We start from the raw sequence: 14,478 nt of genomic DNA, 5'->3' as shown, positions 1-14,478 counted from the left end.
AAGTGTGATGTTGTGTATTGCCTGTCTAGTGTATGCAATGGCTCTTGTCCACTCTTGACTATCAAAGGCCTGGCCTAGGTCTCTCTCCCAGGCAAGAATATTATGTGTCTTCTGGAGTGTAGGGAGGTCCTGTAGACATTGGTAATGTATCGTCAGTGGGTGATGTCCCTGCAGTCCCATTTGGTACCTAGTTTCCCATAGTGTAGGCTCTCGTGGGGGAGACTGAAAGAAATTCCAGCTATGTAACAATGACCTAAGACGTGTGACCTCAAAGTGCAGTCTACAGGGGATTGAGTATTGTGTTATCAAAGGGGATCCAGTCGCCCACACCCCATCTAGGAACATATCCCTGACTGTGTCTATGGATATACATTCGAATCTGGGAGCCCCCTTATAGCATGAGTGGGGGATGGATGGGGAGCTACTCTAGAGGAGTGGTGTAATTTGTGCCAGAGACTGAGGCAATGCCTAATGATTTGATTGGGGGTAAGAGAGAGAGTGGTTTACAGTGCTGTGGAATCCACGCCAAGTCTCGGAGTAGGACACTGTGAGGTAAAGAATCCTGCTCTATTTCGTACCATCTAGGATATTCCACGTTGAGACCCCAGCTAGAAATGTGAGTTAACATGGCAGCCTCATAATACATTTTAAGGTTGGGGAGGCCTAAACCTCCTTTGTCTATCGGGCCCTGTAGGATCCTCCTTGCTACTCTAGGGTGAGCGTCAGCCCAGATGTATCTATTAAGGAGCGACTGGAAACTGTCTAAGTAGGCATTGGGGAGGTGGAGGGGGGGCATCTAAATAAGTACGTGAGTTTTGGTAGGATCATCATTTTGAAAGCAGATATCCTGCCCATCCAAGAAACCTCCCTGTATCTAGGAAGCTGTAGCATCTGTCTGAGATCAAGGAGGAAATGGTCATAGTTAGTTGACATCACACTCTTAAAGTCATGTGATAAGAAAACACCAAGGTGGCATAATCCCTTAGGGTTCCATTTAAAGTTGTGGGTCGCCTGGAGGGCCTGCAATTGGGGCATGGGTATATGGATCGGGTAAGCCTCTGTTTTGGACACGTTCAACTTGTAGAACGACATACTACCAAAAAGGTCAAATAGGTTTAGTAGATGTTGGAGCGATCGGTCAGGATCTGTGAGGAAGACCGTGAGATCGTCTGCAAATAGGCTAAGTTTCTGGTAGGTCCCCTGAATGCACACACCCTTAATGTCCCTGCTGATGCAGATGGCCTCAGCAAGAGTTTCTATAGCCAGGACGAAAAGAAGAGGGGATAGCGGGCATCCCTGCCTGGTCCCGTTTCTGAGAGCAAATGGCTCAGAGCAAAATCCTAAGCCTGAGGAGTGGTGCTAGCATTATTTTTAATCATAAAAGAACTATTGGAACAGTGTTCCACAGAAAGAAATGCTTAGGTAGCACTCTATGCCCAGACTAATGTAGAGGCAGGAAAATATGTAATTAAAATATAAGTTTTATTGTTACATTTAAAAGATGGGTGAACAACATAAACAATTAAAATCCCTATCAGAAACAATTGTGCTAATATTTCAGTAGTGTCTCACTGATTTATACTATCCGGCCTTCTTCTATTTATGTAATATTTCTGAGACTTTGTAGTTTTATTAGTTCAGAGTAACCGCTATATTGGCTTATCAGCTACGAGCAATGTTTCACAATAATGGTTGCTCGTGATGGGACTAGTAATTTGAAAATTAATTTTTCAATACCACTGGTAGGGTATGTTCATATTTAATAATATTCTTGTAGTCCCTTGCCACCAAGTAAATGTTTGTGACCTGTATTAGAGTTTGTATCATGGAAGATACATTTCAGCTGTATTGGAAGTGTTCTATGAGTAGTTTTCAGGGGTTATCTCTAATCTTAAAATTTAATTTCTTTGTTTTATGTTTTTATGATATTAATGATTTCCCAGATAAACTCACTGGTCCTATAAAAATGATACCAAAAAACATCTATTATGCGTTTTTGCTTGTTGTTTGATATTGGCATAAATAAAGTGATTGTTTACACTATTATGTTCATTCCCTGATAATAAGGGAATAAATACTTATAGATAAAATGAACTTAAAAAAACTTAAATGTAAAATTTATATCTTTCGTCCACTGATAATGGTATGGTCTCAATAATATTTCTTTGCCTGTGAGTAACATATTAAATAAACATATATTGCTGAGTATCCAACCAATGATCCTTATAGCACTTCTATTTAATTATATAGATTTATGATGGTAGTTACGTATGGTATTTTTTATGTATCTAGCTTTTCTATCACATGAATCCATATATTGTGGAGTAACCACCCAACGATCCTTATAACACTTTTATTTAATTATATAGATTTTAGATGGTAATTACATATGGTATTTTTTATTTATATAGCTTCTCTATCACATGAAAAACGCATCAAGTTTTTGGCAAAACGCGTCAGAGGGGTTGTGTGGGACGATGGGGTCCCAATGTTTGTCATTTAACAATTGTGTTAAATATAATAGAGTTACCGCAATACAGGAACATGACCTAATACAAAGCGCTACAAGCTAACAATATTGGGCAGTACTGAAAGCCTCAGATACATGAGCTAGTTTGTATGTGACCTGTATAAGATTGAAAGCAACACATGTTGCAAGATACGATTATCACAATGTGGCACAATGAGCTGTATATAAGAAACATAAGAAACATCACACCTAACTAACGTTACAAAATTATAACAAACAAATAGAAGTACTGATAAGTAGGATACTTAACGTTTAGATGTTTGTGAATCTAATGATAATATATCCAGTGATAAATATTTATTTGGGTGGGGACTCACAAGCTATATAGAAAACTAATAGAAATTGCTACAAGTTAATAATATTGGGCAAGGCAGAGAGCCCTAGATACGGGAGCTACGTTACATGTGGCAAGTTCCAAACTGTAAGCAACAATATTGCTAGATACGATTATTGTCATGTGATAGAGAAGCTATATATATATATAAATAAAAAATACCATATGTAATTACCATCTAAAATCTATATAATTAAATAGAAGTGTTATAAGGATCGTTGGGTGGATACTCCACAATATATGGATTCACGTGATAGAAAAGCTAGATACATAAAAAATACCATATGTAACTACCATCATAAATCTATATAATTAAATAGAAGTGCTATAAGGATCATTGGTTGGATACTCAGCAATATATGTTTATTCAATATGTTACTCACAGGCAAAGATACAATTATCTACAACTAAATAAGCAATTTGACTAACGTTTGCAAACTGAATGAGTACATATATAAGTCCTCAAGATACACAAGTACTGATAATTTTCAGAATTCAAGCTAGCATTGTATGTAATAACATAGTTGAAACAGGGCCAATGAGCTATCAAATATAATATATTTTTGTACACGTAACTAACATCCAAATTTATACAAGCAAATAGAAGTGCTAAAAGGACATTTAACGCTAGTTAGCTGTAGATCCAAGGGTATATACTTAGTGATATATATATGTATCTAATCTGGGGTTAACAAGTCAAGATTGAATCGAACACAAATCAAGCAAGCAATTTGACCAATATTTGTTAACCCAATAAATATATATACCAGTGCTCAACAAAAATATTTATAGATTTCCGTAATTCAAGGCAGCAAAGTATTTTAGAACATAGTTGAAACAGCTTAATTGAGCTATTGAATACAATATATTCCTGCATAACTTTGTCCACATGGGGATAAAAACAATACGTAGTGACTATTTGAGGAATGATTTAAAAATATTATTGAGACTACACTATTACCAGTGGACAAAATATATACATTTTACATTTAAGTTCATTTATTGGCTGTAAGGGCAAAGCATCCACAGGTCTATGAGTATGGCTTCAAGGAGCTGAAACGCGTTAGACCGGGATGTCTTTGTCTTACTGCACCTATAAGGTTTGTATTCCGTTGATTTTAAATGTTTTGGAATAAACTCACGTTTTTTTATACTGGAACCTCGTTTGGATTTTCTCTTCCTTTTTTGATTATACATTTATATATATATATATATATATATATATATATATATATATATATATATACACACATACATACACACACAAATCTTCCAGTTTTGCTTTTAATCTTAGCTGAGAGCTTGCCGTTGAGTGCTGGACTTTCTCTGTGTGTTGTATTAATTTATTTTGTAATTTACCCTAGGGGCCTTGCACCCAGACTTGTCTGGGGTTAACTGCCTGTGACTCTGGGGACAGAACAGCTCCCTGAGAGTGCTATTGAGCACCCAGGGCTGAGCATGTTGCAGGGTCATAGAATGTGTACCCAGTCCAGTCTGAGAGTGCAGTGCCCTTCTGTGTTTTTGTATATGTCTAGGGTGATTACATAAGCCTGTGCAGCCTTGACTTGTTCCCAGCTTGTTTGATTGAGAGCTTGAATTTGTATGGCTGTATTAAGTACCCAGGTTTTGGGAGAGACCTTGACGTGGTACCTGGGCTTGTCCCATTTGGCCAGATGCGATAACTAACTCTTCCAGTTTTGCTTTTAATCTTAGCTGAGAGCTTGCAAGTGAGTGCAGGACATTCTCTGTGTGTTATATATATATTATATATATATATATATATATATATATATATATATATATATATATATATATATATATATATATACTGTCTCAAGGTATTTCTTGTTTTAAATTATAATCTCAAAGTATTTAATTCAAAATGCAACTGAAATGTCTCTTTAAGGGTGCATAAAAGTACTATTGTAATTCACAGTGGTGCATTTCAAATTCAAACAGATGCAAGTTTGAAATCATCTGTAGCGCTAGTATCTGATGCACATGCACAAAGCTTTAGATACACGAATGACAGACTTCCTGCATACGAAAAATTATTAAAAAGAAAAATCCTGTGATAAATTTTCACTGAAGCAATTTGAAATACATTTAACATTCAAATGTATGTTCCTTTAAGGAAAGTAATATATCATTAAGCACTTATCTCTAAGAACACATGTGATGTGGATGAAAATTAAGAAACAATTGAAACTTACATCACCAGGGGCCACCACATCATTACAGAAATAACAGCCAAGTTTGTATCCCGGTATGTTGGAGAAAAGAGATGACCCCAAGAGATCAGAGGAGCTGGCAGCTTGGGAGTGAGAATCAATGGCCTCCTCCTGCTTCGGTTTCTTCAGTCCGTGTCTCATTACTACAAATGTGTCAAACCCCAAAGCAGCGTTGATGACCAACTATGAGTTTAAGAAAACAAATATTAGTTGGATAGAAAATATTATTATTTTATTAAATATTCAACAAAGTATTTAATTGTATTTTTTAAAGGGACAGTAAAGTCAAAATTAAACTTTCATGATTTAGATAGGGCATGCAATTTTAAACAACTGTCCAATTTACTTTTATCATCAAATTTACTTTGTTCTCTTGTTATTCTTTGTTGAAAGCTAAACCTAGGTAGGTTCATAGGCTGTCCTTTTAATAATGCTTAAACTGTTAATGTGAAACATAGCAGAATAGGCCAATTTGTGTATTTATATCCCCTGTAGTTGTAAGCTCTGTATACAAAAAGTAACATCATTAGTACTTTCGCTATAAAACTTGTCTACAAGAAAGTTGTTGTTCCTCAAGCTCTGCAGATATGTGAACTTTACTAGATAGTAGGTTTGCCAGGTGTCCAGTATTCAACCGGACAGTATTTTAGCAGCTGTCCCATAAAATCTTCACAAAAATACTGTACACTGAAATATCCTGGTTTTTTTAAAGTCCCTGAGTGTTGGCTGAATATAAAAGACTTGCAAATATAGAGCAGAAAGAAGTGAGGGGCAATCAAGGGGGTTAAATTAATGCTATTTACATATGCCACAGCCAAAGAGGTAACATTTTGGATTTGTATGTTACTGGCAGCCAAGGGGTAAAATTTACTGTTCAGTTGTGAAAAGTATACATTGTGGGACAAAAGAGAGGGGGCTAAGGTAGAGCTATTAGGGGGGCACTGTGTGACCCCAAAGCACTTTGTGCCAAGTTATCTACAGATTGTCCAGTATTTTTGTGAAGGAGAGTGGGAAACCCTAATAGATAGTACTCAAACAAACAGCAGAATTTGATATGATGTGCAAGGGAGTTGCATTTCAGCCCCCTTGGTTTAAAATGTACTTTGATGTTCACAGAAATATTAAACTTCTTGATTCTGTAATACAAATGGTTGTGTATTAATGATGCTATTTTTGTTGCTTTTGAAGAAAATAAAGTTTGTTCAACAAAAAAACAAAACATAATTATGATGAGATAATAATAATTTATTCAGCTGTAAAATTAATACATATATATAGTATTTTAAAAAATATTATATGATTTTATCCGGCATAGCTCATATACAGCTCAGAAGCATATACGCTGATGAGAGTATAGAACAGGTATAGCAAATTGATAGCCGAATGAAAAACACTATGCAAAAAATAATTTATTAAACAAATAGATAATATCATACTAAGATATTCAGGAATTATTCCTACAGGGAGACTAAAAGGACAAAGATATTAAATCAAGAAAACAAGCTCATACCTCACATTCACCTAGATTACGAGTACAGGTGGCCCTCGGTTTACACCAGTTCAATTTGCGCCCTTTCAGAATAACAACCTTTTTTTTTCAGTCATGTGACTGCTATTGAAAAGCTTTGGAAATCAATGCACTAATTAAAATAGCCAGTAGATGGAGCTGTCCGCTTGTTTTGCAGTAAAGTTATGCAACTTAACAGCCTTAAATTGATCTGTGTACACAGATCAGACCAGATCTATAGAGTAAAATTTAGCAGGCACTTCCCTATTATCTTACTGTCTAGCAGCTTGAGGTGAGGGTGCCTAACTGCCTATTAATCACTGCAGATTGAAATGCATAGAATAGGTGCAGACTCAATATTATCTAACATGCTAACAATGCAGATAACTGATTGCAGAAAAATGCAAGTAAAAAAACATAATTTATGTAAGAACTTACCTGATAAATTCATTTCTTTCATATTAGCAAGAGTCCATGAGCTAGTGACGTATGGGATATACATTCCTACCAGGAGGGACAAAGTTTCCCAAACCTCAAAATGCCTATAAATACACCCCTCACCACACCCACAATTCAGTTTAACGAATAGCCAAGTAGTGGGGTTATAAAAAAGGAGCGAAAGCATCAAAAATAAGGAATTGGAAAAATTGTACTTTATACAAAAAAAATCATAACCACCACAAAAAAGGGTGGGTCTCATGGAGTTCTTACATAAATTATGTTTTCTTTCATGTAATTAGCAAGAGTCCATGAGCTAGTGACGTATGGGATAGCAGATACCCAAGATGTGGAACTTCCACGCAAGAGTCACTAGAGAGGGAGGGATAAAATAAAGACAGCCAATTCCGCTGAAAAAATAATCCACAACCCAAATCAAAAAGTTTTAATCTTATAATTAAAAAAACTGAAATTATAAGCAGAAGAATCAAACTGAAACAGCTGCCTGAAGTACTTTTCTACCAAAAACTGCTTCAGAAGAAGAGAAAACATCAAAATGGTAGAATTTAGTAAAAGTATGCAAAGAAGACCAAGTTGCTGCTTTGCAAATCTGATCAACAGAAGCTTCATTCCTAAAAGCCCAGGAAGTAGAAACTGACCTAGTAGAATGAGCCGTAATCCTTTGAGGGGACTTACCCGACTCCACATAAGCATGATGAATCAAAGACTTTAACCAAGACGCCAAAGAAATGGCAGAAGCTTTCTGACCTTTCCTGGAACCAGAAAAGATAACAAATAGACTAGAAGTCTTTCTAAAATCTTTAGTAGCTTCAACAAAATATTTCAAAGCTCTTACTACATCCAAAGAATGAAAAGATTTCTCCAGAGAATTCTTAGCATTAGGACACAATGAAGGGACAATTTCTCTACTGTTGTTAGAATTCACAACCTTAGGTAAAAATTGAAATGAAGTCCGCAACACCGCCTTATCCTGATGAAAAATCAGAAAAGGATATTCACAAGAAAGAGCAGATAACTCAGAAACTCTTCTAGCAGAAGAGATGGCCAAAAGGAACAAAACTTTCCAAGAAAGTAATTTAATATCCAGAGAATGCATAGGTTCAAACGGAGGAGCCTGTAAAGCCCTCAGAACCAAATTAAGACTCCAAGGAGGAGAGAGATTGACTTAATGACAGGTTTGATATGAACCAAAGCCTGTACAAAACAATGAATATCAGGAAGATTAGCAATCTTTCTGTGAAAAAGAACAGAAAGAGCAGAGATTTGTCCTTTCAAAGAACAAACCTTTATCCAAACCATCCTGAAGAAACTGTAAAATTCTAGGAATTCTAAAAGAATACCAGGAGAATTTATGAGAAGAACACCAAGAAATGTAAGTCTTCCAGACTCGATAATAAATCTTCCTAGACACAGATTTACGAGCCTGTAACATAGTATTAATTACTGAGTCAGAGAAACCTCTATGACTAAGAATCAAGCGTTCAATTTCCATACCTTCAAATTTAATGATTTGAGATCCTGATGGAAAAATGGGCCTTGAGATAGAAGGTCTGGTCTTAACGGAAGTGTCCAAGGTTGGCAACTGGCCATCCGAATGAGATCCGCATACCAAAACCTGTGAGGCCATGCTGGAGCCACCAGCAGTACAAACGAACGTTCCATTAGAATTTTGGAAATCACTTTTGGAAGAACTAGAGGCGGAAAGATATAGGCAGGATGATAATTCCAAGGAAGCGACAACGCGTCCACTGCTTCCGCCTGAGGATCCCTGGATCTGGACAGATACCTGGGAAGTTTCTTGTTTAGATGAGAGGCCATCAGATCTATTTCTGGAAGTCCCCAGATTTGAACAATCTGAAGAAATACCTCTGGGTGAAGAGACCATTCGCCCGGATGTAACGTCTGGCGACTGAGATAATCCGCTTCCCAATTGTCTACACCTGGGATGTGAACCGCAGAAATTAGACAGGAGCTGGATTCCGCCCATACAAGTATCCGAGATACTTCTTTCATAGCTTGAGGACTGTGAGTCCCACCTTGATGATTGACATACGCCACGGTTGCGACATTGTCTGTCTGAAAACAAATAAACGATTCTCTCTTCAGAAGAGGCCAGAAGTGAAGAACTCTGAAAATCGCACGGAGTTCCAAAATGTTGATTGGTAATCTCGCCTCCTGAGATTCCCAAACCCCCTGCGCTGTCAGAGATCCCCATACAGCTCCCCAACCTGAAAGACTTGCATCTGTTGAGATTACAGTCCAGATTGGATGAACAAAAGAGGCCCCTTGAATTAGACGATGGTGATTCAACCACCAAGTCAGAGAAGATAGAACATTGGGATTTAAGGATATTATTTGTGATATCTTTGTATAATCCCTGCACCACTGGTTCAGCATACAAAGCTGAAGAGGATTTACCTGAACATAAATATGCTCTTCTTGGAAAGGATTCAAGCTTCCTATCTAAAGGATCCTTAAAGGAAGTACTATCTGCCGTAGGAATAGTAGTACGTTTAGCAAGAGTAGAGATAGCCCCATCAACTTTAGGGATTTTGTCCCAAAACTCTAATCTATCAGATGGCACACGGTACAATTTCTTAAACCTTTGAGAAGGTGTAAATGAAGTACCCAGACTATTCCATTCCCTAGAAATTACTTCTGAAATAGCATCAGGAACTGGAAAAACTTCTGGAATAACTACATGAGGTTTAAAAACTGAATTTAAACGCTTAGTAGATTTAGTATCAAGAGGACTAGACTCCTCCATATCTAATGCAATTAACACTTCTTTAAGTAAAGAACGAATAAACTCCATCTTAAATAAATATGAAGATTTATCAGCGTCAATATCTGAGGCAGAATCTTCTGAACCAGATAGATCCTCATCAGAAACAGATAAGTCAGAATGATGGCGGTCACTTAAAAATTCATCTGAAATATGGGAAGTTTTAAAAGACCTTTTACTTTTACTGGAAGGAGGAATAACAGACAGAGCCTTCCTAATAGATTTAGAAACAAATTCTTTTACATTAACAGGGACATCCTGAACATTAGATGTTGAAGGAACAACAACAGGTAATGAATTATTACTAATGGAAACACAATCTGCATTAGAAAGTTTATCATGACAGTTATCACAAACTACAGCCGGAGGAACAGTTACCAAAAGTTTACAACAGATGCACTTAACTTTGGTAGAACCAGCATCAGGCAGTGTCTTCCCAGAAGTAGATTCTGATCCAGGGTCAGGGTGAGACATCTTGCAATATGTAATAGAAAAAACAACATATAAAGCAAAATTATCAAATTCCTTAAATGACAGTTTCAGGAATGGGAAAAAATGCCAAATGAACAAGCCTCTAGCAACCAGAAGCAATGAAAAATGAGACTGAAATAACGTGAAAAAAAGGTGGAGACAAGAATGACGCCCACATTTTTTGGCGCCAAGAATGACGCCACATTATTGGCGCCAAGTACAATGCCCATATTTTTTGGCGCCAAGTATGACGCCACATCCTGTGACGCCAAAAAAAACAACGCCCACATTTTTGGCGCAAAAAAAACGTCTGAACATATATACGTCAAAAAATTACGCAACCACGAAGAAACTTCCGGCGTCAATTAGGGCGCCGGAAATGACAAAATTTTTGCGCCGCCAAAAATGACGCAATAAATTGAAGCATTTTCAGCCCCCGCGAGCCTAACAGCCCACAGGGAAAAAATTCAATTGAAAATTTTACAGGTAAGAAAAAAACATTCATTCATATGCATTATCCCAAATAATGAAACTGACTGTCTGAAAGAAGGAATACTGATTATCCTGAATCATGGCAAATATAAGTTTAAAGATATATATTTAGAACTTTACATATAAAGTGCCCAACCATAGCTTAGAGTGTCATAATAAAATAAGACTTACTTACCCTAAGACACTCATCTACATATAGTAGATAGCCAAACCAGTACTGAAACGAGAATCAGTAGAGGTAATGGTATATGAGTATATCGTCGATCTGAAAAGGGAGGCAGGAGAAGAAATCTCTACGACCGATAACAGAGAACCTATGAAATGTATCCCCTAGAGGAAGACCATTGTATTCAAATAGGCAATACTCTCTTCACATCCCTCTGACATTCACTGCACTCTGAGAGGAAAACCGGGCTCCAGCCTGCTGCGAAGCGCATATCAACGTAGAATCTAGCACAAACTTACTTCACCACCTCCATGGGAGGCAAAGTTTGTAAAACTGAATTGTGGGTGTGGTGAGGGGTGTATTTATAGGCATTTTGAGGTTTGGGAAACTTTGCCCCTCCTGGTAGGAATGTATATCCCATACGTCACTAGCTCATGGACTCTTGCTAATTACATGAAAGAAAACGTTTTTGTTCATTAAACTTAGTTTGATGATGATGCAGTCTGTGTTGTAATTATTTTATGAGGTGATGTTTAGCAAAAGTTTTTGTTCACTAAACTTAGTTTGATGATGATACAATCTATATTATTAGGTTTATAATGCTGTTTAGCATTTAAAGTCTTCATTTCAAAGCTTTAAAAATAATGTATTAGGTGTTACTTATGACAATTTTGAGAGGGGCCTGGAACCAAACTCCCTCACTTCCCATTGACTTACATTATAAACTGGGTTTCAATTTACAACAGTTTTGATTTACCATTCCTCCTGGAACCTAACCCCGGCGTAAACTGAGAGCTACCTGTATTGCATTACGGCTTTTAACGCTGAAAAAATGGCAATTCCAGCGTAATGGCCAGTAACGCATATTACGAGTCATGTCGGTATTGCTATCCCGCAAGCATTTTAGCCTGTAACGCAATGTCCATTCCGCACTCAAAAAAATTACGTTTTGTGTGGGATTTCCATAGCACTGGTATTACAGGTTGTGCGGTCCGGCTAAAAAGCTTGCATTACAGCCTATACCGACACGGTCCATAACGCGATCTGAGAGCAGTAGTTATGGATTTTGTGTAACAAAAATGTTTCACAAAACTCATAACTAAAGTGTTACAAAGTACACTAACACCCATAAACTACCTATTAACCCCTAAACCACCGCCCTCCCACATTACAAACACTATATTAAACTTATTAACCCCTAATCTGCCGCCCCCACCCACATCGCGACAATTAAACAAACCTAACAACCCCTAATCCCCAGCCCCATGACATCGCTGACACTTTAATAAAGCTATTAACCCCTAATCCGCCGCTCCCCGACATCGCCGCAACGATAATAAAGTTATTAACCCCTAAACTTCCAGCCTCCCACATCCCCGCCACTATAATAAAGTTATTAACCCCTAAACCTCCGGCCTCCCACATCGCTGTCACTAAATAAACCTATTAACCCCTAAACCACCGGTCCCCCACATCGCAAATCACTAAATTAAACTATTAGCCCCTAAATCTAACACCCCCTAACTTTAAATTACAATATAACTATCTTAAAATAAATAAAAACTTACCTGTCAAATAAAAATAAACCTAACATTAAACTTTAAATTAACCTAACATTACTATTCTAATAAAATAAACAAATACTACCAATTAAAAACCTAAATTTCAAATTTAAAAAACCTAACACTACGAAAAAAATTAAAAAATCTAAAATTACAAAAAATAATAAACACTAAATTATGAAAAATTAAAAACACTAAGCTTACAAAACATAATAAACTAAATGATCAAAAATAAAAACAATTACACCTAATCTAATACCCCTATAAAAATAAAAAAGCCCCCCCAAATAACAACACCCCCTAGCCTACAATAAACTACCAATAGCACTTAAAAGGGCCTTTTGTAGGGTATTGCCCTAAGTTAAACAGCTCTTTTACCTGTAAAAAAAACCACACAACCAACCCCCCCCCAAAAAAAAAAACTCTAAAAAAACCTAAGCTACTCAATGCCCCTAAAGGGGCCTTTGTATGAGCATTGCCCTTAAAAGGGCATTCAGCTCTTTTAAAAAAGCCCAAAGCCCTAATCTAAAAAATAAGCCACCCAAAAAAAAAAAAAAAACAAAAAAAAAAAAAAAAAAAAAAAAAATGTATGCTTAACTGATAAATGTATTTCTTTCCGGATATGGTGAGTCCACTATGTCATCCTGCTTTTGTCCAGCAGGAGGCGGCAAAGAGCACCACAGCAAAAGCTGTTAAATATCACTCCCCTTTCCAAAATCCCCAGTCATTCGACTGAAGGGAAATAGAAAAAGGAATAACACAAAGGTTTAGAGGTGCCTGAGGTTTAGTCAAAATATAACTGTCTTAAATATAAGGGTGGGGTCGTGGACTCACCATATCCAGAAATAAATAAATTTATCAGGTAAGCATAAATTTTGTTTTCTGACCTAAGATATGGTGAGTCCACAACGTCATCTATTACTAGTGGAAACCAATACCCAAGCTAGAGAATACAGATGACTAGGGAGGGATAGCAAGATAGGCAGATCTAAACAGAAGGCACCACCACTTGAGGAACCTTTCTCCCAAAAAAGTATCAAATTTGGAAAATATGAAAAAGTATGCAAAGAGGACCAAGTTGTAGCCTTACAAATCTGTTCCACAGAAGCTTCATTTTTGAAAGTCCAAGAAGACGAGACAGCCCTAGTGGAATGAGCTGTAATTCTCTCAGGAGGCTGCTGTCCAGCAGTCTCATAAGCAAAACTAATCATACTTCTCAACCAAAAGGAAAGAAAAGTAGCAGTAGCCTTTTGACCCTTACGCTTTCCCAAGAAACAAACAAAAAGGACAGAAGACTGGCGAAAATCCTTAGTCGCCTGTTAATAGAATTTTAAAGCACGCACTACATCCAAGTTGGGCAACAGACGCTCCTTAAGAGAAGGAGGATTGGGACAGAGAGAAAACCACTTTAGGAACCAACCTAGTACGTAGGACCACCTTATCCGCATGAAAGATAAGGTAAGGAGAATCATACTGCAAAGCCGAGAGTTCCGAAACTCTCCTCGCAGAAGAAATAGCAACAAGAAACAAAACCTTAATATCTAAGGAATGCATTCGCTCAAACAGAGCCTGCTGCAAAACCTTAACAACAAGGTTAAGACTCCAAGGAGGAGTAACCGACTTAAACACAGGCTTGATTCTTACCAATGCCTAACAAAGAGATTGAACATCTGGTACAACCGCCAAACGTTTATGCTACAAAATAGATAAAGCAGAAATCTGACTCTTCAGAGTACTGACTGACAAACCCTTCTCCAGACCTTCCTGGAGAAAATACAAAATTCTAGAAATCCTAATCCTACTCCAAGAGTAGCCCTTAGATTCACACCGATAAAGGTATTAACGCCTTACGGGCTAATGAGCCTGGATCATGGTCTCAATGACCGACTCCGAAAAACCACGCTTAGACAAAACTAAGCGCTCAATCTCTAAGCAGTCAGT

At 37.2% G+C, this 14,478-nt stretch overlaps 1 protein-coding gene across 2 annotated transcripts in view; it reads right to left on the bottom strand.

Annotated features, from left to right (window-relative positions):
- ATG7 (autophagy related 7) overlaps window positions 1-14,478 on the bottom strand; it is a 582,165-nt gene that overhangs the window by 266,963 nt on the left and 300,724 nt on the right. For both annotated transcript variants that reach the window (XM_053721092.1, XM_053721093.1), the window contains one exon: window positions 5,078-5,278. In XM_053721092.1, coding sequence (XP_053577067.1) covers window positions 5,078-5,278 — 201 coding nt within the window. The remainder of the gene's footprint in view (window positions 1-5,077; window positions 5,279-14,478) is intronic.

The sequence above is a fragment of the Bombina bombina genome, chromosome 7, assembly GCF_027579735.1.
Source record: "Bombina bombina isolate aBomBom1 chromosome 7, aBomBom1.pri, whole genome shotgun sequence".
Lineage (NCBI taxonomy): Eukaryota > Metazoa > Chordata > Amphibia > Anura > Bombinatoridae > Bombina > Bombina bombina.
Note: the sequence above shows the minus strand (reverse complement) of the source record. Positions and strands in the feature narration are given on the sequence as shown.